This window comes from Zootoca vivipara, chromosome 9, assembly GCF_963506605.1.
Source record: "Zootoca vivipara chromosome 9, rZooViv1.1, whole genome shotgun sequence".
NCBI lineage: Eukaryota > Metazoa > Chordata > Lepidosauria > Squamata > Lacertidae > Zootoca > Zootoca vivipara.
Window position 1 is genome coordinate 30,945,519 of NC_083284.1, and position 27,677 is coordinate 30,973,195.

Genomic DNA, 27,677 nt, shown 5'->3' on the forward strand with positions numbered 1-27,677 from the left:
CAAATTGTGGTATCCTGCCATAAAACAATTTCTGCTGTGCACACAGGTTATGGAAGGACATTTCTTCTTGTTCTAAATTTTGCTTTATGTTTGTTCAGTGCTTTTTGTCACATAGGAAATGTTTCTCGGTTGGATCACTTTTTCAACCTGTTCTTCCAGCAAGCCCTTCACCCTGCCAGACTCAGCTCATATAACAGCCCTAGTTCTCAACACTATGATAACTGCAGTGCATTGCTTTTATACAACTTTCCAGGAGTGCGGTGGTTGTGCCTTCCACAAGAAATTAAGGTAACCCTGACCACAGCTTTTTAGAGAATTATTAACAGATGAGAACCCAAGGTTGAAGAACCCAAGGTGCATATATTACACATATTATAAGGCACAACTCTTGCCTAAAATGGTGTGATCTTACTCTCAGGCCCAAATTGAGTGAGGGGGGTAAGAGGGTGCACGTGCCTTCGACGGATGATTAGTGGAGTGGCAAAACAGCATCATGTCATGACAAACCCACGGCATGGGAGAAAGAGTAGAGAGGAGCAACAGCTGAATCACAAGCTCATTCATTCCTTATGGTCCAACTAGGTTCTGCTTATTATAAGATGTGTGTGGTTGTCCACCCACCTTCTCTAATAAACACAACCTAGCCAGAATGTAAGGGATCACTCTCTGAGCATGTACATCTTTCTCTTGCACAACTCATCAGATCTTCATTGGCTCCCAGTACGTTTCCGAGCACAATTCCAAGTGTTGGTGCTGACCTTTAAAGCCCTAAATGGCCTCAGCCCAGTATACCTGAAGGAGCGTCTCCACCCACATCATTCAGCCCGAACACTGAGGTCCAGCGCCGAGGGCCTTCTGGTGGTTCCCTTGCTGCAAGAAGTGAGGTTACAGAGAACCAGGCAGAGGGCCTTCTCGGTAGTGGCACCTGCCCTGTGGAACGCCCTCCCAGCAGATGTCAAGGCAATAAGCAACTATTTTACTTTTAAAAGACAACTGAAGGTGGCCCTGTTTAGGGGAGTTTTTAATGTTTGATGCTGTATTGTTTTTAATATTCAGTTGGAAGCCGCCCAGAGTGGCTGGGGAAACCCAGCTGGATGGGCTGGGTATAAACAATTTATTATTATTATTAATTATTATTATTATTATTATTATTATTATTATTAAACTCCTCCTCTTTCACTTTCCTGCTGGCCCAGCAAGAACGTAAAGGAGAGGTCAGGCCCTGATGTGGTGTGCCTGACTATAGCCCACCCGCCTCTTCTAATAAGCAGAACAGTTTTGCTTATTAGAATAGGTGGGTGGCCATAGAAAGGCCTGCCTCCTCCCCTGCCCCAGGAAGAGGAAGGTAAGAAGCCGGAACATGAACGTAAGGCTTCCTTTTTGCAGCAGCAAGGGAGGGATAAAGGCTTCTGCTGGTGCCACTGAGATAAGGAACCCTGCATAAGACACAAAGGGGAGAAATACTTGGTCCCTCTCATGGTGTGCCCCCCCCCAGCAACCAAGAGAAGGAAGTTCATGAAGCCTTGCTTCTCTCAGTGGCCAGGGGGGCACAAACCTGCATAAGAGGGAGTGGCAGGGCAGACTTTTGCCCACTACAGCAAAATGTCTAGATCAGGCACTGTTCATTCTCACAACCTAGCATAGTGTATGTATGAATTTCAGTAGTAAATCCGAGGTTTAACGGGCAGCTCTAAATAAATGTGTAGCTCAGGGGATATTTGGGCTTGTGTTTCTGAGTACTTAGCCCTGTGAAGTGAATGCACTAATAATTATTTAAAAGGTTGCTATGCGCAACTCGGTTCCTATAATACTGTCTGTTATAAGCATACCCCTTTTCTAGTTTTTGGAGTGATACAATTGTAGTGTGAAGTTTTATATTTTTAATAGATTCAGTTAAAAGAGTAATTTTGCCGTAAAAGTTACTTATCCCATTATTAAGTGGAAGGCTAGCAGCAGTTTCAAAACAAAAAACAAAAAAAAACCCACAAACTGAGAAAAATTGATTGCCTACATGGGACAGGAAGTGTTTTCAGTTGGAGATTAGGAAGAACAGAGAAACTAACTATTTGAACACCAACTGTGTAGCTGGCAATTCTGGCAGCACAGGTTTAAACCTAATTTTTCTCCCTAAGATATCTTGTTCACATACTCTGCAGGAAGTGCTTTCTTACAAATTAAGCTCTTTTCACTGTGGAACATATTTTTGGCTGGTACCATATGGAATGATTACGAAGATCTATAAATAAAAGGTTTTTTTAATGAAACTTACTGTAACACACTAGATGCTGAAGTGTGCAAGTTTAACACTTCTTGGGTGAAACAATGGTAATGTGTGAGAATGTTTTGGAAAATTTCCATAGAGACAAAAACTGAATCCTGAGTAAAAAACATTTTTTATAATAACTCAGCTGGATACTAAAGCTTTGCCAGATTTCAAGGGAACTTTGCGCCTTGTTTTAATCCATGAAAATAGTGAGATTGGCATGTCTATTATATTAAACAGTGGGTTTAGGAGACTGAGAGAGAATATTTTTCTCATTTCTGAAGGGGGAAGTATGCAACTACTGGGTGCTTTTCTTTCGACCCTGATTATAGCAATCTGCAAGAGTTTGGAAACTGATTTTGCTCTGGTTCTGAAATGTCATATGCATCTGTTGGTGATTCTGTGTACTGTGTATTATTGTCTTAGTACTGAGAGATGCCAAGGAAGCTTCATCGTTATTTGGAATGAATTTAATGCTTTAATGTTTTCATTTGCTAATGTTTTTCAGGTAGAAATTGATACAGCTCTGAGTGAGTTGGAGGCGGCAGACTTTGCAGAACTGGTAAGGAACCTTTTTTTTTTTTTTTTTACACGAACTCATTAGCTCTTTCAGGGCCACAGTCCTGCTGGAAGCCCACTGAAACCCCTGTCACAGCAGGAAGACTGCCCAAGATCTGCAGCCCCATGGCCTAGCTGTTCTTTCTTGCGGCTTTCTTCCTCTGACTCAGAAGGGGAGGACCAGCCACCTCCCATTTGTTCCCTTTCCTCTGGGCCCTAACCTGACTTCAAGGCTATCTGTGTTTACTTATCTGTAAGCCATTATAAACAGTACAGAAAAAAGAAAATATAATTTTAAAAACTGAGGATTATTACAACTATCTGTTGTACAGTGGTTGCTGCAGAATAGATTACTAGTAGATATGTAGCATGTGCCTCTGCTACATATACTGACAGAAGCTGTGTGTACATGCTGTAATCCTTGTGATACGTTCTTTTGAGCTCTAGACATATTTTATTATTTCTGTCTAATAATATAGTACTGTATTGCAGTTTCTCCAGGAAACTTTAAAACTTGCTTTAGGGAACTTGAATGTGCCAAAAAGTGATTTAGTTATTCTGAAGTAAATGTAATATGTGATTAATACTCATTTTAATTAAAGTAGATCTGATTTATTAAACTGTAAATATATACATCTGAGGCATAAAAAAACAATTATTCTAGCTCTTTCACTCACTTTCTCCCCTTGTGGCTTTTATTCTAAACATGATTTCACGAGTTTTCAAGAAATACAGTACTATGCATATGAAAGGCTCTGCTGTTTTGCTGTTTTTGCTGGAAGAAGTCCCTCTGGTGGCAAGAGCTATGCTCAATTAACAAAGTGTTACAACTTTGAAACCAAAAGAACTCTGTTCTGACAAAGATAGCTTTTGAAAATGAATCTAAATTGATTGATTATATTAGTTATAATCAGCTTGGCAAAATAACTAGTAATTTTGTAACAAATTAGAACTTCTAGAAAGAAGATTCAAATTTCTTCAATGTCTATGTAGACATCTGCTGGCCATTTAAAGAAAGTATCCTGAGGAATTAAAGTACTGTATTGTGTAATGCTCAAATTGCTTACCTTGGATCAGCTGAAATTTGAAATGGTGCCTTAATTGTTTTGTTTTACAGTCGGAAGATTACTATGACATGAGACGACAATATACAATTTTGGGTTCATGTCTCTTCTACAAGGTAAGACATCAACCCCTTACCGACATACAGTCCCTGGGATTCTTTGGGGGAAATCATGTACTTTGAATATATGGTGTGCAATGCAGCCCTAAGTCCATGGAAGTGGGAATAATTTGGTATGAAAAGGCAAAACTTTATACTAGACCTCTAAGTGTCAGAGCTTTTATGAAGCAATGGCTTCATCTTTTCAAAGTTCACCTTTGCAGCCTTTGGGGTTAAATGTTTTGTCTTTAAATATAATTAAAGCTGGGTTTCTTGGGAATCCAGTGGATTCATTGCTTGGTTACAGGCTATGTGGCAACATTCCCTGGATGCTATGATTTCTTTCGCTAATAATAATAATAATAATAATAATATATTTATTTATACCCAGCCTATCCAGCTGGGTTTCCCCAGCCACTCTGGGTGGCTCCCAGTCAAGTGTTAAAAACAATACTGTATTAAATATTAAAAACTTCCCTAAACAGGGCTGCCTTCAGATGTATTCTGAAAGTTGGATAGTTGTTTATTTCCTTGACATCTGCTGGGAGGGCGTTCCACAGGGCAAGCGCCACTACCGAGAAGGCCCTTTGCCTGGTTCTCTGTATGCTCACTTCTCACAATGAGGAAACTGCCAGAAGGCCCTCGGCGCTGGACCTCAGTGTTTGGGCTGAACGATGAGGTTGGAGACGCTCTTTCAGGTATACTGGGCTGAGGCCATTTAGGGCTTTAAAGGTCAGCACCAACACTTGGAATTGTGCTCGGAAACATACTGGGAGCCTATGCAAATCTCTCAGGACCGGTGTTATGTGGTCCCGGCGGCCACTCCCAGTCACCAGTCTAGCTGCCGCATTCTGGATAAATTGCAGTTTCCAGGTCACCTTCAAAGGTAACCTCACATAGAGTGCATTTCAGTAGTCCAAGCGGGAGGTAACTAGAGCATGCACCACTCTGGTGAGATAATAAAACCAAACCCTTGCAGGCGGAAAACTCTTTGAATAAAGAAACTGGTTATACATGATATCTTGAATCTGTGCTGTCTCTTTGTTTTTAATTCAGGGATATTTAATTAGTAATCACTTGCCAAAGGAGGATTTAATTGATATTGCATTATATAGCAGGCATTATTGCCTCTTGCCCTTGGCAGCAGAACAGCGCATTGGTCAGTTAGTAATATGGCGAGAAGTGTTTCCACAACATCATCTTCAGGCATGTGAAGCATCTTCTGAAGGGTATGAAGAACCCAGAGCAAGATACTTTTTACTCATAGTTGGTCTGGTAAGTTTTTTTTAGGGGGGTGTTGGTACATTTACAGCTGTTTTTCTGTTAAAATGCATGCTGTAATGAGCACGTGCTAAGGTTCTATATATGTCATTTATGAGCATTTCCTTTTTGCTCAAGTTATTTGAAATATATTTTGTGTCAGGTCAACAAAGGAGGTCCTGTTTCAAATAACCCACAACACATGCACACATACTCCACTGAGCAGGGTATTGGCATGATACAATACCTTCTCAGTTGCAGTACTATACCACTAGAAAAGTTTGGTTGCCACCATCCCTGTCACCGTAAATTACATAATTTTTTATGTCTGGTAGTTCCTTTGCCCTCTGATTTGAGTTCTGAGATTTTAACTCTTGCTTGTTCTGGCTTTTCCGAATTCTTTTGAATGTCACAGACATTGAAAAATGGAATCCCACTAACAAACATATTCTTCCCTTTTTCTTTCAGAGGCACTTTATGTTGAGTGTCTTGCTGGAAGCGGGAGGTTGTGCTTCCAAGGCCATTGGAAATCCAGGGCCAGATTGCATATATGTGGATCAGGTGAAAGCAACTATCCTTCAGTTGGATGGAATAGATCTCAGCATAGATGAGTGTTTGGAATCGCCCTCCACTCCGCTGCTATCCTGTGTAGACTGGTTCCTCCCTGCATCGCGGGACAAACTGGAAAGCTTGACCAGCTTGTCTTTTCTCAACAAACTGCAGTACACAGCAGGCCCTCCCGCAAGTAAAAAAGTGCCATTTAGTGATTCTTCCTTAAGGACACGTAAGCCTAGTCCCTTAAGAAATAGTGGGGTGCCTGACAATGATAGCAACAGCCCTGAAGCAGGAAGTGGGAACCTTAATACAAATCCTGTGCAACTGAAAGGTCCTGGACGACTTGATGGAAGTAATAGTCTGTTTACGGTAATGCTCTTGCTTTCCCTAAATAATTTTTTTAAATTATGTTTCCTACATAGTAATGTGTTGGCACAAACAGCAGAAGCAAGCTGCAGGAGAACTTCCTGAGTGTAAGGGGAGGATGTGGTTCATGTCCCTGATGTAGCTTCCCAGTCTTATTTCCTTTCGGTAAACTCCTAAATCATTTTCCATCCATAAGCACAGCTTGGAGAAGTGAGAGTTGCCAAAAATGAGTTATGTATATGGGTGTGCCATGTATTCTAATTGGAAGGTTTTTGTCATAGTTGTATAACCCTGTTTCAAGGGTGCTTTGCATGCCGTCATTGCAAGATGAGGTTACTAAAGTGTTCCTCTCTCTTGCCAGAATTCAATAAATACCCAGCTGAGTTCCTTTTTCTTTCACATGGCTTCCCCACAGCCATGTTTCTACAAAGGTTTTTCCACATTTCTTAAACCAAAAATATGTGTAAAATAATACACATTTGGTAGTACAGTACTTCTAAATTCCAAACTAAACAACAAGAATCAAACATGAAATTTTAATTCTGATTGGCATCAAATCAGTTTAGTCTGATCCGCATAATTTATTAAAACTGCATAATACGTCTTTGTGCTGAAAGCTATGGGTTGTATGCAACTAAATTATATTTAGAACGCTTTGAAATCGGTGAACACACATTAGTATTGTCCATTATTTCTTTGGGTTTACTAAAAGTATGACTTCGTTGGCTACAACCTTCCATCTCTCTCCAATAAAGAGCACAAAACAATTTGTAACAGAAGATTTGTTCAAGTTGGTTTTGAAAAACAATTACATTTTTTTAAAATAACTGTAAATCTTTCAAAAAATAATGTAGCCTGTCACTTGATAGCTCAGCATAGGATCAGAAAGCATGTGAATTGCTGAACTAGCGTAATATTTTTAATAACAGCCTTGGTACTTGTACAGTATGTTAAAATCTGAATCACACACCTACTGTGAGCTTTTAATTATGCTTGTTTTTCAGATCGCTAAAAAGAAGAATATTCTTCCAAATCCTTTTAATTTAGGAACCCTCAAAAAGAACCTTACAGATAAGGAAGCTGAACTGTATAATGTTATGAAGTAAGGTGTTATTAACTTTTGTTCTTTAGCTTCTGACTACATTAATATTTTGTGTGTGGATGTATGCAGATAAAAAAATAAGGCTGGTATGCCAGTTATTAGACTGCCTATTGGAAAGTGGTCAGTTTTTGAAGCTCTGAATGTCCTTCTGTGGCTGGAAGCCTATCTTTATAATTGCATTAAGGTTAGCTAGTGTGCTATGCAAGTGTACACACTTTTCCTTAGAATGAATTTCCACTAACCATGCACCTCCACACAGGGAACTTCCCCATGCTTTCTTGACCTTCCCCACTTAAGCCATGTGGGGCAGCAGGAAGAGCTCTTTGCTAGGCTTTCCTTGGGAATCTGGTGTAAAAACACAAGCTTTTCATTGGTGTGCATATATTTATTTCTGCAAACTATTGCAATATTTCATTACATTTGTTTAGGACTGAATCTGAAAAAAATAAATAAAAAACCCATACAAAATATTTGTTAATTGTTACTGGTACAGGTTTCTTGCTGTTGTTGCACATTTCTTATAAACTCTTGCTTTAAATAACTCGACTGTTTAACTAATCCTTTTGAGCTAAGCCCAGTTCCCTGCACTTTTGCTGCGGCAACTTTTTATGCTTAGCGTGGAAGGTTGTGAAAAGTGGCTCTTACTGTCATCTTGTGCTTGGGCATGGGCCATAATGTGCTTAGGAGTGGCCTTGCTGAGAAGAAAGAGGGATTTTGAGGGTCTGGACACAAAGGTCTGTCCAACACATGGACTGACATCCTTTGCTCCCCTATTAATAATGACAGGTAGAATAAACAGCTGATTTCATTTGCTGTCTTAAGCCACTCTTGCTCCACAGCCAATCCAACCAAAAAGCTGGTTGTTTCTACTGTCAGAAGGTAGACTATCAGCAAAATTGTCCCTGCTTAATTTGACCGAATAAATTCCTTGAAACTGTAAGGAATAAAATTGTGACCTTGCTACAAGTACCGGTAGGTTCAAATGCCAAAACCTACAAAAATCTAACTTAATTTCAGCTAAACAGAAATCTTAAGAGAAGTCACCAGCTTCTTAGGACAGAACATACAAAATGAGTGCTTCAGCAAGCTAAGAAAACAAACTTTTACATAGTTCTGCAAGAGTGCTTTATAGCAATATGTTGTAATATATTTCACGGTGCGTAGTGTTGAACATTTCCATATTATATTATTATATAACAGCTAATGAAAACTCAAATTCATCTCAGCTCACTAAATGCCTCCCGTGTTTCACAGCAGTGCAGCAAAAATTTATCTCAGACCTAAGTGGTACCTTGATTCTAGAACTTAATGTGTTCCATGAGTCCGTTCGACTCCCGGAACTGTTCGAAAACCAAGGTGTGGCTTCTAATTGGCTGCAGGAGCTTCCTGCACTTCCAAAAAACATTCACAAACCAGAACACTTGCTTCCGGGTTTGTGGTGTTCAGGAGCCTATTTGTTTGGCAACTAAGCCATTCGGGAACAAAGGTTTGACTGTACATGGAAGTCAAGCCAAAATGATTATAAAGGCTGATTCTGCTCTCCTCTGTCTTTATAAGCCACCAAAGACAGTGCCCATCTCTCTTCCCTGCTGATAAGTACAGAGATTGATGGGAGAGTACTTCTAAGCATACACACTGAAATATCCTATCAGTTATCACTTTTTAATTGAACAGGTTAGCTTTTAGATGTAGAATATCAATCTAGAAAATATCACTTGAATATTTTAGTCTATTTGGGTTTTTTAATTAATTTACTATTGCCCATGACTATTTCAATAAAGCACCACCTATGTTCACAATTAATTTGTATAGAAACAAGCCACGCCTTACTATGTTATAGCTGATGTGTTTGCTTTGCACAGTAGGGGTTGTGTTCTTAATTGTAAAAAGGTGATGGTTGATTAACTATTTTCTTTTGCTCTTGAAGGTTGACATCTGGTCCTGAAAACACTCTCTTCCACTATATTTCTCTAGAAACAATGCATGGAATTTTTATCACTCCAACACATGCTGAAGTCGCACAGCTGAGTGGAACTATCCATCCCCAGCTCATCAAGAATTTCCATCGCTGTTGCCTTTCCATCCGTTCCATTTTTCAACAAACTATAACAAGTGAAGTATGCATCATTATCTTTAATTATGGGGAAACTCTTTTGTTCCTAACAAGGGAATACATAGCTACTCAGAAGTAAGCCCTACTGAATTCAATGGGACTTTCTCCCAGATAAGTGAGTATAGTATTGCAGCATAACTCTTTTCTCTTAAAATGGGGATAAATTCACTTTTAAAAATAAATTTAACTTCTTAACCGCATTACTATGGCAAAATTAACTGTTTATTAATGAAATCTAATCTCAATTTAAATAATGGTAGAGCCAGAATTTGCAGAGTTATAAAGTCTGTACAGTACTTCCAAGTAATTCACTCTGTCTCATTCAGATATGACAACAAACCATGGTTTCTTGTTACAATAATGAGCTGTAGCAAGTACTGGGCTTACACACACCCTTCTACAGTTCATAAGTACAAGGAGAGGGGAGCAAGGAAGAGAGGGGAGCACTAAGTCTGCAGCGTGCTATGGCATGTTCTTGTAACAAAAAACTATGGTATTTGTGTTAGGTTGAGACATAGAATTTAAGCTCCCAGGAAAGATTGATTCTACCATTCATGAAATCAAGAGAGGATTTGATTATTATGGTCTGATGTTACATCTGAACCAGGCTGCTGCATTGTCAACTTTCTTTAATCAGGACTGCTTTAGCACAATGGTCAGTATGAAAATTAAATCAGCTTTACTATATGTATGTAACACGGATATAACCTTTTTTGGTATAAGATGAGAGCCGAACAAAGTGGATAAAATGTGATTTAAGCGAATTCTTTCAGCTGCTAACTTTAGTAAGAAAATCCAGCTGAGAAGTATATTTAATGACCATTTTCTTCAGTATTTATATTTCCTTAGCTATGGCACCATGCCTAGTTTTATTCTTTATGTCTGCAGCAACGTCGCTTTGGAAGCAAACATTCAACTTAGAAGAGAAATCAGAGTACTGTAATGTTATACTTCCCAAGTCTGAAAATTTCTTTTCAATTCTAGCTGTAGCTGAGTAGACAGCTATTTCTTGGTTCACACATCACATTAAACCATAGTTTAAAACAAACTATGATTTAATGTGAAGACACATTGTGCTGATGCATGCTGCTGAAATGTACTGCACTGCCAGGAAACAAGCCAGAATCTGGATTTTTGTAATGTCTGAATCCAGCATGGTCAGGGCTTTTTTCAGCTGAAACTTACCGGAACTCAGTTCCAGCACTTCTCAAGTAGGTGCCATTGCCATTATAAGAGAACAAGGGAAGTGGTAATGGTGAGTTCTGGCACCTCTTTTATAGAAAAGTAGTACTGAGCATGGTTGCTCTCTCCAAACAATCCATGAGCAGTAACTAAGGTTTGTTCTTGTCTTACTGCTTATGGTTTGTTTGGAGAGAAACAAACAATGAGCCCATATTCAGACAGCTCAAAAAGCCAGACTCTGGTTTGTTTCCTGACATCGCAACATTAGCACCTTTCAGGAGTGTGCACCAAGAACACTGTGTGGTCACATTAACCCTTAGTTAAAAACAAGCTATGGTTGAATTTGATGTGTGACTTCAGCCAGTGTGGACAGCTGTTTATCAAAAGGTGTAAAAATGTCCTTAGTCATAATATTTCAGAAAATATTTGATCTATGTTTTATCACAGACAGTGAAAGCAAGGTTTCTATTCCTTGCTCATAATGCTAATTCAGATTTCACTGCCCACTTACTTTCTTGTTTTTCATTACAGGCTAAAAAGACTGCAGGTACTAGAAGTTCAGATCGCAAAAAAGCAAATTCTGGCCTACATCAAGTGAAAGAACATGGGGTGTTGTTTGAATGTTCTCCTGACAACTGGACGGACCAAAAGAAACCTCCACCAACTATAATGTACTGGGTTGTGGGGTAAGTGAGCAATAATACCTTTTTTCCTGTTTTATGGACTGCCCAAATCCTCAAAACTTCTGTTTTCCAAAGTTTGTAATTCAGCAACTTTTACATGGGTGGTCTTAGTCCCTTCCCTAATGCAGCTATCTATTTTTAACTTTTGTACCACAAAGGATTGAAAACATAGCAGAGGATCAATTCAATGTGCATAAATATACCAAGCAAAGAACATCTTGAAAGCTCAGCGTGTACTGCTGTATAGTTATTCCATTTTTAGTTCTTTATTAAACCCTTACAAAAGCACAGACTGTTTTTAGAATAGCCTAAAGACCTTGTTCTGACACAAAGGTTTTTTTTATTTTTTACAGGAGACTCTTCATAGATCCCAAGCCTCGGGAGTTTTATGTCTGTTTTCATGACTCAGTTACAGAGATTGCTGTTGAACTGGCTTTTAAGCTATCTTTTGGCTTAGCTCTGTAAATTTGTTTACTTATACGACCATCATAAACCTTCCAGCACACTTAAGGCACAAAAATAAGAATTAAATTATGGTTTTGTTCTGAAGCTCTTTGAAGTGTTCCTCTAGAATAATCTCCTTGATGAATAACTTTTCAAATGTTTATAATAATACTTTGGTGTCATCAACAGTATTCTGAGTAGACTGACTTTTCAAATTACTTATTTTAAAAAAAAATATAAGCAAGTTGTGATTTTCTCTTTACTGCCTTGCAACAAATTTTGCACATAAGCGCTGTGATCAAGAAGAATCTGTACACATGAACCATATGTAGATCTGCATTCTCAGAGCTGAGTTTCTTTTTTTGCAAGGTTTAAAAGCTCCAAACATCTGTTACACTTTCCTCAGGTTAAAAATGCAGTTGGGCAGGGGCAGCGATCTGTGGGGCACTTTGTGAAAATGAACAGCCGTAAAGAACTCAGTTTCACACACACACACTTCTGGACTTCCAACTTAGGGAGTGTAATCTATATATATAAAAATGTAAAAATCTTGAAATTGACGGCCGCTATGTTCTCCGTAACCGCTTGACCGATCGTCCTGAAATTTTGACACAGCGATTCAGGCCACTCCCCAAGGGTTGTAGGGGACATGAAAAACCTCAAATCACACACCTTGGCAGGATTTGACCCGCTTTTCCACCAAGTCAAACAGCGCCCTCAAGTGGAATTCCTCCCACAGTACACCCCCTCCCTTCCTGTGAAATCTAAGCCACACCCACAAATCAAATGACATCATCAACCAAGCAACTGAAAGTCGGCCATTATCAAACCCCTAGGCCCTGCCAGGCTGCTAGGCCTCCACTAGGCCTGGGGGGGGGGGATAACCCACAAACCCCACCTCCGCCACGAGATCCTGTAAAACAGGAGGCCTTGGCTCCATTTTACAGACTAGGCCTCGGCTCTACAGCCCTTTAAATACTATCCCGAATGGAGCCCTGGGTGGGAGGTGGGGGGAGGAGAAGCCCAAATAGGACATGGGCTGACGTAGGTTGGGGGGAGCAACTGTCCAACAGCCACCGAAACAGCCATTCCACCCCAAGCTCAAAGCCTCTCCCGGCGGCTGCATTAATAAACGCCTGGCAGCATTAGGCAGTCGTTCATCATTTCTCCTAACACACTCTTGGGGGCACAGAGAGGGGTTTTCGCTTTATAATTTAGTGGCCGTTGTGTAATGCTTAGAAATCCTGCTATGGCTTATTTTATGGGTATGTCTTATTTTAGGAGAAACAACTGATTGTAAGCCTCTGTGTCTTTTTTTAAAAAAACAACAACAACCATGCACTTTCTCTCCCCAGTTTAAGTCCTCAGATATTTGCAGTGGCCACCCCCCACCCCATTTACAATATCTCCCCTCGGCTTTGCAGACTAGGCCGCTTTCCAGACCAGGCCAAGTGGAGGTGGGGGGCAATAGAGGGCAGGGATACGTAATGGGTCAGAACGGGGGGAGGGAGACACAGGGATGAAACCTGCCCTCTCCACAGTGTCTCGCCTCGACTCAGGGGGACTCTGAGGCTCAGGGGGATCTGAAGGGGGGCTATTACCCTCCATTTCACAGACTAACGCACAGCAACGCGTGCAGGGCCAGCTAGTGTTTAATATATTACATAGTGTACAGTATTCTACACATGCAATGGAATATATTAAAGATCAGTGGGGGGGGAAACAACACCTGAACTTTTTCTGATTTTTTTCTTACACAGTGGGGGGGGGAAGACTACCTTACATTAAAGGGCTATAATATTTTATACAATAAATGATGTTATGTATAATTATGTGAATGAATAAACATTACTTGTTATAAAGTAACATTGCCCTTATTGATGCTCTGCGGCAAACATCAGAAGGAAATAACCATTTTGCTTTCAAAAAATTGTATAAACTATTTTTATTTTATTTATTTACAATAAAGACACATATTTGCAGAATGTGTCCTGTATATTTTTATACTCTCATATGGGACTGTATACAACATTTCACAAGCAGGAGGAAGGTCACACAACCAGCATTTCCACTTCCCCATAAGCTCCCTATATGCACAAAAGCCTCTGCAGAGGGTTAAGGGCATCTGCTTAACATTGTGGGCTGATCTTATGGGGCTGGCAGAAGAATCTTGCACCATTCACACAAGATTCCCAGTTACTGCATTCATTCTTAATGTTTACTAATTATTACGCAACTTAACTGGAAACATCACTTCTCTTACTGCAGAAATATCTCCTAGGCCAGGGATGGGGAACCTGTGGCCTTTTAAAACATACCGGATTATCATTCCCATTAGCCCCACTCATAACCAACAATTGGGGATAATGGGAACTCTAGTCTGAGGTTCCCCATCTTTGCCTCAGGTAATCTTAACAGCCTTGTGGGTTTGCTTGGTCATAATTCTCCAAAATAATAAAAATAAAGACTCTGTGGCCTCTTAACTTTTGTACCACTAAATTTTGGTTGCATAATTGTTGTTGCATAATTCTAGAACCCACAACACTGCTGAAAGTCTCTTCTACGGTAAGAAATGCAACAAGAATGCTGAATTAAGTGGGGATGGATTGATTGAGTCAGGCCCTCGAGCAGCCACCCCCAAATGCGGCCCTCTAGATGTTTTGGGACTACAATTCCCATCATCCCTGACCCATGGTCCTGTTAGCTAGGGATGATGGGAGTTGTAGTCCCAAACATCTGAAGGTCCGAGTTTGGGGACGCCTGCCCCTACAGTAACAGTGCTGCCTTTAAAAGCCAGTCTGAAATATTTTAGTCCTAAAATGAATTCCACGAGCCCTAGTGGGATATCTTGCCAGCCAAACTTCTGTTTTTTGCTCAACAGCCAAAGCTTGAACACCTGTTAACCTTTGGTTGGAGAAACTGCGTTCGGAGGAGCCCATCGTCATTATTCAGGCAATGTCCCTCTCCCGGTGCCTGCTTTGCTGGTTTCTAGGCCCTTGCTAGCAGAGGAAGTTACTAACTTCCATCTCCAGGAGGCCCAGAATCATCTTTGAGAAGGGATGCCCAGGAAGAAAAGCTCTTGTGATTGGGCGCTGCTGGGTCATGTGGCTTGAGAATGCATGCTTCTGATCCGGTTGGGGGAGGGGGACTCCATTGGCTCTTCCTGAGCAGTGGCAGTTAGAAGTGTTGCCTGGTGCTGGGGGATGCCACTTGGGGCCTCCATTTCCACCCAAACCCCTGTGCCCACCCAGTCGACAACATGCAGGCTGCAGAGGGGAAGCAGCTTTTCGACCCTGTCTCCTTCGGGAAAGACCTCATGATAGGCGGGGTGTCGGCAGCTATTTCCAAGACGGCAGTAGCGCCCATTGAGCGTGTGAAACTGCTGCTGCAGGTCCAGGGCTCATCCAAGCAGATCAGGGTTGACCAGCAGTACAAAGGCATGATAGACTGTTTTGTGCGCATCCCTCGGGAGCAAGGTACGTCTTCCCCAAAGAATAGGCCCTCCTTGAAGGGTTGGCGTGGTGTGAGAGCCACAAACATTGTCCCTTGTTTAAATTGTGCCTCAACTAAACGAAATAAGTGGCCTTGGAGGCAATTCTGTTGTGCCAACCCCCCCCCCCACCAGCTGCAATAAGAGGCTAATAATTCTGGCCTACTTTTTTAGGCGGTTGTAAAAGATTGTGGGGAAATGTAATATTAAGTTCTGTGAATACCTAGCACAAAACAAATACTTATTATTAATACTCTGAATACTCTCTCTCTCTCTCTCTCTCTCTCTCTCTCTCTCTCTCTCTGTGTGTGTGTGTGTGTGTGTGTGTGTGTGTTCTCCAAGGCAATATTGCAGCTTTTACATTTTCCCAATCTTTTCCCTTAAGGGCTGTGTGCTTCCAATGAGGCCTCACTTCTATATTCCTATATTGTTTTCATTCCAACCAAACAGTTGCACATGCTCCAGAGTACATAGTGCATAATATCCTTTTTACATCCTCCCACCCCCCCAATTGTACAACTCTCCCATCACCTTCCTGGCTGCTTCCACAACGCCAGGTTTCCCTAATTCATACTGACCTATCTACACATGCAAAATTAATACAACATGCTCACATTTCAGCTAACAGGGAATATATTCACCCAGCAAGCAAGGATTTGTTCTGTAATATATACTCCTACTTTTCTAACCAACAGAAATACAAGACTCCCACTGCACAACACATGCAGCTTGATCCTAGATACGTCTGCTTGGAACTAAGCCCCACTTAGTTCAGTGGGACTTACTCCCAGGTCATTGCGTAGAATAGAAACTTAATTTGACATCCTGGAATAATAGTTGAAGATCTCATAGGTGGTTATCTTTCTCCAAATAATTATTATAACATTTTACACTGACCTGTGCCATGTATTTTTGTGCCGCTACTCTTATTGTGAATTCTAAGGGTGTTGTTGTTTTTTATAAAAATAAATTTTACAGTACGAATGTTCATATTTTTAAATTATAATTGTCAGTGTAAGCAGCTCTTTGTGTTTGCGGATTCCTATTACAGTGCTGCTTTGATTAAAAAGGTAAAGGGACCCCTGACCATTAGGTCCAGTCGTGACCGACTCTGGGGTTGCGCGCTCATCTCGCATTATTGGCCAACGGAGCCGGCGTATAGCTTCCAGGTCATGTGGCCAGCATGACAAAGCTGCTTCTGGCAAACCAGAGCAGCACATGGAAACGCCGTTTACCTTCCCGCTGTAGCGGTTCCTATTTATCTACTTGCATTTTGACGTGCTTTCGAACTGCTAGGTTGGCAGGAGCTGGGACCAAGCAACGGGAGCTCACCCCATCACAGGGATTTGAACCGCCGACCTTCTGATCAGCAAGCCCTAGGCTCAGTGGTTTAACCACAGCGCCACCTGGGTCCTGCTGCTTTGATTAGGAAAGTAGCAAATCTAAAACTACAAGTCCTCTAAACAACTTGTTCTAAGTACCTCCATATACCTTTAATTCAATAGGCATGAAATCTGTTTCCTTGCTGTGTGTTTACAGTATAGTATTAATGTGCACTAAATTTGTAGTTTAGCGTGCCTTCAATATCTGTTTTACCAGCAAAATATTTAGCCTGGCTTATTTGGAGCCCACATCATGAAGCAAAGATTCTGAGCATTTTAGCTGCAGTCCTAAACCACTTTTATTAAGAAATGTTTTACGGAACTCAGCAGGACATACCAGAACAACCTGTGTAGAACTAGACTGCTAGTTTTTGGGTAGTAAGGTGATATAGGACAATACAAATATGTTATCCCTAAATGTGAAGTGGGCTTTTGGACCTAGTAAAGGAATATGTATCTTGAAGTTATTTCAAAACTTAATTGGCAGTTCATACCATGGATTGATGACTCTCAAACTGTGATACCTTTGTGCATTTAACATGAAACATTTGGTTCCCGTTTTAGAGTTATTTTACATGATAGAAGATGTTCTTCTGAGAATGAATGCCTGACGCATTTTATTGTCTTTGTTTAAACACTACAGATTGAAGGTTGTCATATTAAATGTTGGGCGCGAGCTAAAATTTGTTCTATAAGTTGAATGAAATATGGATTACCAACTGCTCAGACTTTTATGTTCCATGTCATTCAGTTACATAACTTTAATAAAATATGAACACAAAAATGAACATAATTATCTACTATTCATCAAATGTTGAAAGTATGTCCTTCATTTATGGTCTGCTGAGCTACTGAATAAAACAGGAATCATGCCCTGCTTGCTCTTATTAGTAAAAACATTGGTTTTAACTTTTTTTCATAACTATCTTTTGCACTCCTGTCTTGGCAGCCACTAATCTTGGAAGCAATACTTTGCTTATCACTTTAAATTTAAATACAGTACTTTGTCCTGCAGTGTAAGCCGTCTCCTTACAACTTGTACTGAACTGCAATGTCACAACAATACAGATCTTTTATCTTACTGAAAGTTTGCAGAAGCCTTGTTTTCCATCAGAATATATAGAGTGCCCGTTATTGATTACCATTATTTACCTTGATGCCTGCAGATGCAACACTTGTCCATCCTTTGAGTACTTTTTGTCTTGAGCAGACCTTATAAAGGTACCCCTGACCATTAGGTTCAGTCGTGGATGACTGGGGTTACGCGCTCATCTCGCTCTATAGGCTGAGGGAGCCAGCTTTTGTCCGCAGACAGGTCATGTGGCCAACATGACTAAGCCCCTTCTGGTGAAACCAGAGCAGTGCATGAAAACGCCGTTTACCTTCCCGCTGGAGCGGTACCTATTTATCTACTTGCACTTTGACGTGCTTTCGAACTGCTAGGTTGGCAGGAGCTGGGACCGAACAATGGGAGCTCACCCGACCTTCTGATCGGCAAGCCCCAGGCTCTGTGGTTTAACCCACAGCACCACCCGCGTCCTGAGCAGATCTTACTTGCATGTTAAACTCATTTTCCACTGATCTAAACTCATCCTGTAAAATTGCCCTCTTTGACCTCACCAAGATTCTCATATCTTTCCAATAATTATTCCTCCCTCCTCCCTTCCAGTTAAATGGTGCTCACAAGCTTTTGTATTGCTTGGCTTCATGCTCCTTTTCAGCTCTCTTTACATTCCTTCAGTGAGACCTCGGCTTCTGGGGTCCTAAACATTTCCATTTGTCCCTTTGATCGACTTTTCCTGTTCTCAAATGCTGCTCTTATTTCCTCTTAAAATACATATGTAGTTTAATCCAGGTCTGCCTGTCTCCCTTTCTTTTGCCTCTTCAGATCTTCCTCAAACCTAGTTTTGCCTTCACTTTCCCCAGCTCTCAGCAAATCTCTTCCTCCAAAATAATTCCTTTTGTTGATCTAGTTTTTACTTAGTAAGGCACTAACACACTGCATCACCTGAGTCTTAGCAAGATCACTTGAGCCGGAACAGCACGGTGGTCAGAATGTCTAAAATAATTATTGTTTGGCTAATTCTAGTTATTTAAAATTTATGCATGTATGCCTCCAATGTACTGCAAACCAAGTCCACCACTCCTTATTAAAATGGGTTTAGTACCCCCTCTGGTGGTGAAAACATAACCTAAAAAACAGCTGTACTGTACTATCTTACTAAGACTAGGTTGTATATTTGATGGCGATCAAACACAGATTTAGCATGCTTTACCATCACAGTGTACTTTCTATTTCCTGCTGCTTATTTGCTAACTCTGGCTCTTTAAAGGATTAATAGCATCCAGCTTACTGCTATCGATGAGCTGAGCTTCTGTTTTTTCCAGGGTTTGCAACTTTCTCTGCTTTTTAAAAAATCAGTACTGAGTTGTTATAGGGAATTATAAGGAAGCTAGATGTAAGGTGAAAGAATTGGATGATCACTGCACATTGAACTCTCTATGGATTCACTTATTCCACAAGTTCCATTTCAAGCATATGAATAGATCCAAGTTCAGTACACATAAACATGTAGTTATGCAACAGAAACAATTTAAGATCATGCCAACTATACATTTTTAATCTTCTGTCTGTAGGATTTGCCAGCTTCTGGCGTGGCAATCTTGCCAATGTTATCCGGTACTTCCCAACTCAAGCCCTAAACTTTGCTTTTAAGGACAAATACAAGCAGATTTTCATGGCTGGAGTGGATAAAGAGAAACAGGTAAATGTGGTCTAACATTTTGTTTATTGCTGATGTGTCCCAAACCATTTTGCTTGGTCCAAACATGAAGAAATTGGGGTATCCTTTTGAATTATTAATAGTATACAGTACATTTCAATAGGTGGTGTATAGAAGAGGCATTGGAATTTGTATTTAAGAAAAAAAGCTAATGAATATGAGTAATTGTGTGAACTTCATTCCTGCTCTCCTCCCTACAAGTAGGCTGGTGCCCCAAAGTTACTGTGCACGCTCAGTCCTCATTGGGATATGTTGGAGTTTTAGCCTGCTAATAACCTCCATCTTGTTTGTGAATTGTGCTATTTGAGCAATGCAAGTCTGTACTCTGAAGAATGAGCTTATTAGTATAGGATGTTTCTACTTGAAGCTCAGTATCATGCTATTTACAAAGACATTCTTTATCTGAATTTATCTTTTAAAAAAGAAAGTCCAGCTGGTACTTTAAGCCAAAATGAAAAAACCAATTGCTCTTAGTAAGTGGAGCAAGCAATCCTCTCACTGATTCCTGGAGCTCTCCAAACCTGTTCAACTTGACCAGTCACATGGTATGCAGAGGCGTAAAGCAGCAGTTTTGAAATGGTTTTCTTTTAATAGTGCTGATGGTACTGACTGTTCCCCAGCTATGCTTTTTTGATCTGTAAAGGTAGATGCATGTATTTTCAAAGGACACCATCAGAGTGCAGAGCTGCCTCCTTCGAAAGGAATACTGAAAAGGCAGTCTTTAAGGGCAGGTTTACACATCGCTGTTGTTCATCACTCTGTGACTGCAGCATAACATGAAAATTTGTGCATGTGAAAGTGCCATTGCAAATCAAGCACTGTAAGTATATTTTTTAAAAAAAGAAAAATCAGTGGAGACTGTTCACACATTCAGCAACAGGACTAGTTCAGATATAAGTTTGGGCTGCTGTCACACACACACACACCCGGCAAAAAACAACAACACTCATGCACAGTAATGTGTGAGGCCGTGATTTCAACATCAAAGCAAAGTGAATTGGCATTGCACTTTACACAGGATTTTTAGTCCCTGTTGCAGCTGTGGAAATTACTGCTGTCTGTTTCTGATTCATATCATTCCCATATGCATGGGAGTATTTCTTATGGAGCAAAATAAATGTGTGAATTGATCCCAAATGACAGGGATTTTGTGAACCAGCTTAAAGAGAGGAGCCAACCCTACTTGAACCTCTTCCCTAGCTACGCCTCCCCAGTCACGATTGGTACTATGAGCTGAGGTTTGGCAGGAACCTCAAGGTTTGCGACTTGGGGAGGCGGTCCAGGAGTGCTCTGCTGGGAGTCATGTAGGATTGTGGGTGCTGCACGCAGGCACACAAAGGGTGCCCTCCATTTTATGTGGAGAGCAGTCATTGTGAATCAGCCCTAACATTCCACAGTTTGAGAAGGGGGTCAAACAACATACAATTGCCTCAGGAATACAAAAAGGCTGTTATATGACATATAATATACTATATATGTATTTTGGGGACATCTTTTATTGCTATGTAATCTTTGTTTGATACTGTCATGGGATTTTTTAAAGCGATTTTTTTCTAACAAGCTGGTTCATTTTCTTTCCTCCCAGTGCCTTCTGCATTGCCAAAAACTTGTCATATAAAGCACCTGGTACCATTTCATAATTAAAACCACTTACAAATACCCTGCATTTGGATTTAATACCTTGCATTGCATGCTGATTTTCTGTCAGTATTACTGGTATATACCAGTAAATTCATATGCAAGCCATTTCAGTTTTAAAGCTCTTACTCTGAAAGAACATGAAATTCGTACCTTGTGATATAAATGCTCCAAAGGGTAAAATAGTTTTGATTTTTTTTAATATTATCATACTGTTATATTTTCAAATAAATAGTTTCAACAATGTGTGTCTTGAATATTGAAGTTGTCATCTAGCTTTAGTTATTTGTGTGTAATAACTCCCATTGAAACTGTAAAGTTGTAAATGCCAGTGCCAAAAGATTCTGGGTGATATTTAACTAAGTTAAGGGTAAAGGTAAAGGGGCCCCTGACCATCAGGTCCAGTCGTGTCCGACTCTGGGGTTGCGACGCTCATCTCACTCTATAGGCCGAGGGAGCCAGCGTTGTCTGCAGACAGCTTCCGGGTCATGTGGCCAGCATGACAAAGCTGCTTCTGGCGAACCAGAGCAGCGCACGGAAACGCCGTTTACCTTCCTGCTGGAGCGGTCCCTATTTATCTACTTACACTTTGATGTGCTTTCAAACTGCTATGTGGGCAGTAGCTGGGACCGAGCAACGGGAGCTCACCCCGTTGCAGGGATTCGAACCGCCGACCTTCTGATTAGCAAGTCCTAGACTCTGCGGTTTAACCCACAGCGCCACCTGGGTCCCTATAAGTTAAGGGTAGACCCGTTTAAATTAGGCCCATTAATTTTAATAGGTCTACTCTGATAAAACTCAGTGGACTACCACTCAACCTTCCCCCAAAATGTAAAGAAACCAAAAAAATCTTCTACTTCAAAACACAACCTTAACCTAGTTATTCAAAAATAACTTGTGGCACCAGAAATACTAAATAGTCCACTTCATCAGATGCATGAAGTGTTATCCTGAGTTACATATTTGTGTATAAATAGATACACACATGGGAAAGGGGAGAAGATAAACAATGTGGTCACAGGTAAATGAAATTCAGGAAGTACAGTGACAGTGATACCAGTAATTGCATAATTTAATGTGGTCAGTCATACAACAGTTGAGGATAACACAGACATCTTGGCATCGGTAAACCAATTATCATGAAGTGTAATATTTTTTTAAAAAAAACTTTGTCCTGCTTCAAACTACAGGTTTGAGACTACACTGAACCTCTTGATGAATTATAATTCACTGGTTTCATCTTTCTTTCTCCCTTTGAAGTTCCTTTGTTACTCAATTTTCATGGCACAATTTGTGTTGGGATGGATTTTGTGAAAGAGCCTCAGGTTGTCTAAAATTTGTTTTACACACAAGCCAAGTTTCGCCACCAAGTCTTGAGTTTGGTGCGCCCTTTGCAACACAAGTTGTGGATTTTCTCATGGGAATTTGCAAGAAGAAACTCCATCTTGAATTCCCTCAACTAAAATGTTGCCGTCAAATCTTAAATTCCATAGAACACTGTTTATTTGCTTATATTCAAACGTCACCATTGGGAATGTAAAAAAAATCCCATAATTTCAGGCTTGTGTCATCGCACCATTGCTTCAGGTATTTGCATAAATAAATAAATAAATAAAAATGGAGGGTTGTTACAACCCCTGTTTTTGAACTCAGCGCTTTTTCCTTTTCAGTTCTGGAGGTGGTTTGTTTCAAATCTGGCTTCTGGTGGAGCAGCTGGAGCAACTTCATTGTGTGTGGTATATCCATTAGACTTTGCACGGACCCGGTTAGGTGCGGACATTGGAAAAGGTAAGAGCTTCATCTTCATATTTTAAGGGTTGTGTGCTGAGACTGGCAGTTTGTGTTTCTGCTTTCTTTGTGGTGGTGCCCCAGTTTATGGAGCTCCCTTCCTAGAGATACACATTTGTTTCCCTCCATTAGCATCATTTTGATGTAATCGGGGGGGGGGGGATTTCAACCCAACTGTTTAGTATGTGATGGGTAGTAGGTTTTCAGCAGCTGAAAATTGTTGCATTTATTTTGAAAAAATGTTTTTCATGATGTTTTACCTGTGGTATGGCTCCCTGGGCTCCTTTGGGAAGAAGGACATGATTAAAAAATGAATTAATAGTAATAGTTCCCCGGTTCATTATGAGGAGTGCTTAGAGCTAAAGTGCTCCCCTAGTTTTGTTATTTCTTCTTTCATTTTAGGTATGGCAGAGCGACAGTTCAAAGGCCTTGCTGACTGTATTACTAAAATTGCAAAAAAAGATGGCATTACTGGCCTATATCAAGGGTTTGGTGTTTCAGTACAGGGGATCATTGTATATCGGGCATCCTATTTTGGATGTTATGACACCATAAAAGTAAGTTTTCTGATCAAACTCACCCTTTCCCATTAAAAAAAAGGATTGTTTATTTGCCACCTTTATTATAGATGCATTTTACAGTATTTATCCTATCAGCTAAGATATTATTAATCCTATTGCGGAAACAGAGAGCTAAGACTTAAAGATAAAAGACATGCCCAATTTGGTTTGTATTCCTTTAGTTTGTTATTATTTTATAAATTTAATAAATCTACTACATCAGCGTTTCTCAACCGCTGTTCCGCTGGCTGGTGTGCCATGATGCCTGGCAGCCGCCAATCTTTCACGGGGCATTCCTCCCTGCAGGGAAAGAAAACAGGAGCAGCTTACTCGCATGTAAGCGGCTGCCGCTTGCTTTCCGTGCAGGAAGAGGGGACACTCGGGGCTTTCCTCCCTGCAGGGAAAGAATGCAGCAGCCGCTTACTCGCATGTAAGCAGCTACGGCTTTCTTTTCTTTCTTTCAGTCCAGGGAGAGGGGATGCACGGGGCTTTTCTCCCTCACGGAGCTTTCCTCCCTCCTCCCTCGCGGAGCTTTCCAGCTTTCCTCCCTCCTCCGTGCAGGGAAATAAAGCGGCACCCGTTTACGCGCGTGTAAGCAACTGCCGGTTTATTTCCCTGCAGCTTCTTTCTTTCTCTCCCCACCCCCACTCGCCTCGGTGCCTGGAACAATAGAGTGCGAGTGGAGCCGGCTCTGGGCTGCGCTCCCTCCCCTTCTCCCTCTCTCCACCTCTCCTCCCCTCCCTCCAAATGAAATCTACCTTAGCATGCCTGCAAGTAAGTGCATTTAAACATCTGTGCATTTAAGCACTGCTGTCTCTCTTTTGGCTTCATTTACTGGTATTTAAAAAGCGGGGAGAGGAAGAAATACAGAATAAATTACAGTCATAATTATATAGTCAATATAGGGCGGCACAGAGTTAAAAATTTTAACTTTTTTAATAGTGGTGTGCCTCGTGATTTTTTTTCATGGAACAAGTGTGCCGTGGCCCAAAAAAGGTTGAGAAACACTGACCTAATGGTTGATGATAACACTTGTTTTAAAGCTAATTATTTCTACACATTTATTTGTCCCAATTTGCTAATTGGTTCCTGAAGCCCAGAGGTCTGATGCAATATGATGCTCCTTTGCTCACAATGGCTGCCCTGTTGATTTAAAATGAGAAAGCAAGTTGACCGTTAAATTGGGCAGCCCTTACAATCAAGATCTCAGTGTATTCATTGGACATGGGGGTGCTCATATGTATGGATAAAACACTTTATACTATTTAATTAATGTGACTCACAGATGAATCCTATGCATTTTTATTTAGAAGTAAATCTCTTGTGATTTCCTGCTGCAGAGACAGCTTTTAAGCTCTAAGAGGTGCTAACCAGGCTTCGGGACAGTCTCGTTCAGACTGCGAGAGATCTTGCAGGAGCCTCCCAAAGCCCGCGTGAGACTCTGTCTTGTGTGTCTTTAATTTGTGTGATATCAGCTGGCCAGCTGCCAAGCATGTAAGGCTTCAATCGCACAAGTTAAATGTGCATATGTTGCAATCTTAATTTGCCCCCCCCCCAAAAAAAAATCATTTGGCTTGTTTGCCATGTGTAAAGCGTAAAACAAAAGGAGAAAAGAATATGCTTCCAGTTACACTGACCATGTAAAATAATCCATTCAAAATACAATGCACTTAGGAAATTCTGAAGCAATATAACAATTTGACAGCATCTGTTTTTTCCATTTAGATTCTCAAGATACCCCAGTGAATTCTTATTTCTCTTTTCTCTTCTTAGGGAATGTTGCCAAATCCAAAAGAAACACCATTTATCGTATCTTTTGCAATAGCTCAAGCTGTGACTGTATTTTCTGGCATACTGTCATACCCCTTTGACACTGTCAGAAGACGCATGATGATGCAGGTAAACAACATATACTTGCTACTGTCTAAGCATGGGAGGCCTATCTAGAAGGGCAACTGGGCAGGGACGTAGCAAGGGGGGGAGTGGAGGGGGCGGCCCGCTCCCAGCTCCATCTTTTGGGGGCTGCGCAAGCAGCGGTGCCAGCACCCCGCTACGTAGCGTGCATGCTCAGTGTTACTACTTAGCGACGCATGCATCGTATGTAGCAGCGCTGAGCATGCACGCTATGTTGCGATGCCCCGTCCGCGGATGTGCGTCATATTTGCCGCTCCGGGTGCCCAAGCGGCTTCCTATGCCACTGCAACTGGGGTACAGTCCTGGGGGGGGATTCTAGGAGGGGAAATATTAAAAATTTCAAAGCTACACTCTTCTCCTGTCCCCCACTGACATCCTTCAATTTGCATTTGCAGAGGCTCCTGCAGCCATTTTTATCAATCAGCTAATTGCACAGCATAGCATATCACATATAACAAGTGCTATCACCAGGTCCCTCTCAGGCGGGGGGAGGGGCATTTCTCTGGGTATGTGGACCCTACATTTTGACCACAGATTTGTGTGGTTGCCCAGATGGCTTGTCAGAAACGTGCATTTGGCTGTTGATGTGCTGAGCAAACCAGATGATTTTGCTTTTGCATGATTTAATTTCAAAGCAGCAGTGTGTGTCTCAAAGCAGAGCCAGTGTGGTGTAGTGGTTAAGAGCGGTAGACTTGTAATCTGGGGAACCAGGTTCCTCCACATGCAGCTGCTGGGTGACCTTGGGCTAGTCACACTTCTTTGAAGTCTCTCAGCCCCACTCACCTCACAGAGTGTTTGTTGTGGGGGAGGAAGGGAAAGGAGAATGTTAGCCACTTTGAGACTCCTTCGGGTAGTGATAAAGCAGGATATCAAATCCAAACTACTACTCCTCTTCTTCTTCTTCTTCTTCTTCTTCTTCTTCTTCTTCTTCTTCTTCTTCTTCTTCTTCCTCTTCCTTGTGTTAAGAGAAATACATTTATTTTTATTCTTTTCCCGTTGGGGGTAAGGGGGCAGTAACCATCCTGTTGTCGCCCTGTGGTGCAAAGAACTTAAGCTCTGTTGTGTGCTTTCTTGAAGGTCTGCTGTGTATTTCAGCAATGTGGGTCTGCCTGACTGCTGTTTTATTTGCAAAAAGAGAAACAATTTATGCAATTGTATGTAATCTTCCTTCTGGATTTTTTTCAACATTAGAGACTTTTGAAAAGAAAGTATGCCAATTTGGAAGCAAGAGAAATTAATTTTTTATATCTTACAGATTTATATGGAATTCTATTTGACTCTCCCAATATAAATATCTATTTTTTAAAATAGATTAAGAAAATTAAATTCCCCAGTGTAAACATTTTGATGCAAGCACATTTTTAAAAATATCTATCAAAAAAACCATACTACCAACTTTGGGGATATCTAAACACGTCTAGATTGGTACTTGCTGATGTTGGGGGTGGGGGTGGGGAACCATGTGAAGTTCAGCGAAAAGGCAGTGAAGAACAATGTTCCAAAAATATGCTTCAGACATTATCCAAGAATCAGCATGCTACAAAACACCCTGAGGAATGACATGACCTTGTTTAACTCTGAAGCTTAAAAGAAACATCACAAGAAGATCACAGACTTGCTAAATTTAGCTGCAGAGAACTACTTCAGGGAAGCATTTACTCATTAAGGTGCTTATATTGAAACAGAGATAAAATTAGTGAGAGGTGTTTCTAGACTTATAGTTTCAAAAATGTCTAATACTATATATCAGACCCTAGACTGAAAATTATAAAAAATACCAAATGCCAGATTAGTCTCTTGCCACATAGTAAGCATGTACATTTTCCAATCATCTGACTTTGTTTAACACAGAGTGGAGAGGCTGAACGTCAGTACAAAGGAACCATTGACTGCTTTTTCAAGATATACAACCAGGAAGGATTAAATGCCTTTTTTCGGGGAGCCTTTTCAAATGTACTTCGTGGGACAGGCGGCGCCTTGGTGTTGGTCCTATATGACAAAATTAAGGCATTTCTTAATATTGATCCATCAATAGGCGGATCAGCTGACTAAAGTCACTGATAATAGTCACCTGTGCCTACTGTTAAAGTGTCATTCATTATATGATGAGTACTGTAAGAACAATCAAAAGTTTTGCATGGGTCTGCTAATCATTTACACTAATGATTTGAAGGCAGCTAAAGCGTGATTTGTTTCCTTTCATAAAGAGTTGCATTTACTTGTTTTTGTGTGTGTGCATTCCTTTCAGATGCCTGGCTTTCGTTTTTTCACTTGTATTCGTTGTGTCACTCATTTTCACTCCCAAGTCAAAACTAAGGTTGCTGCTATTTTCATCTATTTTCATCTAACAATTGGGCAACTTACAGTGACAAAGCCATGTTGAGTTCACGAATGATCTGAGGTTGGAACCCATGAGGCAAGGTCAGCATCAGCA

General features: G+C 40.8%; 2 protein-coding genes across 4 annotated transcripts in view; both read left to right on the forward strand.

The window, feature by feature from the left end:
* INTU (inturned planar cell polarity protein) overlaps positions 1 to 14,181 on the forward strand; it is a 29,824-nt gene extending 15,643 nt beyond the window's left edge. The window contains exons 8-16 of one of the 3 annotated variants that reach the window (XM_035112453.2): positions 99 to 288; positions 2,772 to 2,825; positions 3,939 to 4,001; positions 5,040 to 5,258; positions 5,712 to 6,167; positions 7,169 to 7,266; positions 9,194 to 9,383; positions 11,093 to 11,247; positions 11,598 to 14,181. In XM_035112453.2, coding sequence (XP_034968344.2) covers positions 99 to 288; positions 2,772 to 2,825; positions 3,939 to 4,001; positions 5,040 to 5,258; positions 5,712 to 6,167; positions 7,169 to 7,266; positions 9,194 to 9,383; positions 11,093 to 11,247; positions 11,598 to 11,709 — 1,537 coding nt within the window. In that variant the 3' untranslated portion in view covers positions 11,710 to 14,181. Of the gene's footprint in view, positions 1 to 98; positions 289 to 2,771; positions 2,826 to 3,938; positions 4,002 to 5,039; positions 5,259 to 5,711; positions 6,330 to 7,168; positions 7,267 to 9,193; positions 9,384 to 11,092; positions 11,248 to 11,597 lie in introns of those variants that run through there. The other 2 variants (XR_004692425.2, XR_004692426.2) reach the window with 2 other exon arrangements.
* A 629-nt stretch (positions 14,182 to 14,810) lies between these two features.
* On the forward strand, positions 14,811 to 27,378 carry SLC25A31 (solute carrier family 25 member 31). The gene is made up of 6 exons (XM_035112455.2): positions 14,811 to 15,164; positions 19,198 to 19,325; positions 22,652 to 22,769; positions 23,172 to 23,326; positions 25,103 to 25,228; positions 27,095 to 27,378. The coding sequence occupies exons 1-6, from the start codon at positions 14,948 to 14,950 to the stop codon at positions 27,293 to 27,295; spliced, it is 945 nt and encodes a 314-aa protein (XP_034968346.1). The 5' UTR covers positions 14,811 to 14,947; the 3' UTR covers positions 27,296 to 27,378.
* The last annotated feature ends 299 nt before the right edge of the window (positions 27,379 to 27,677 follow it).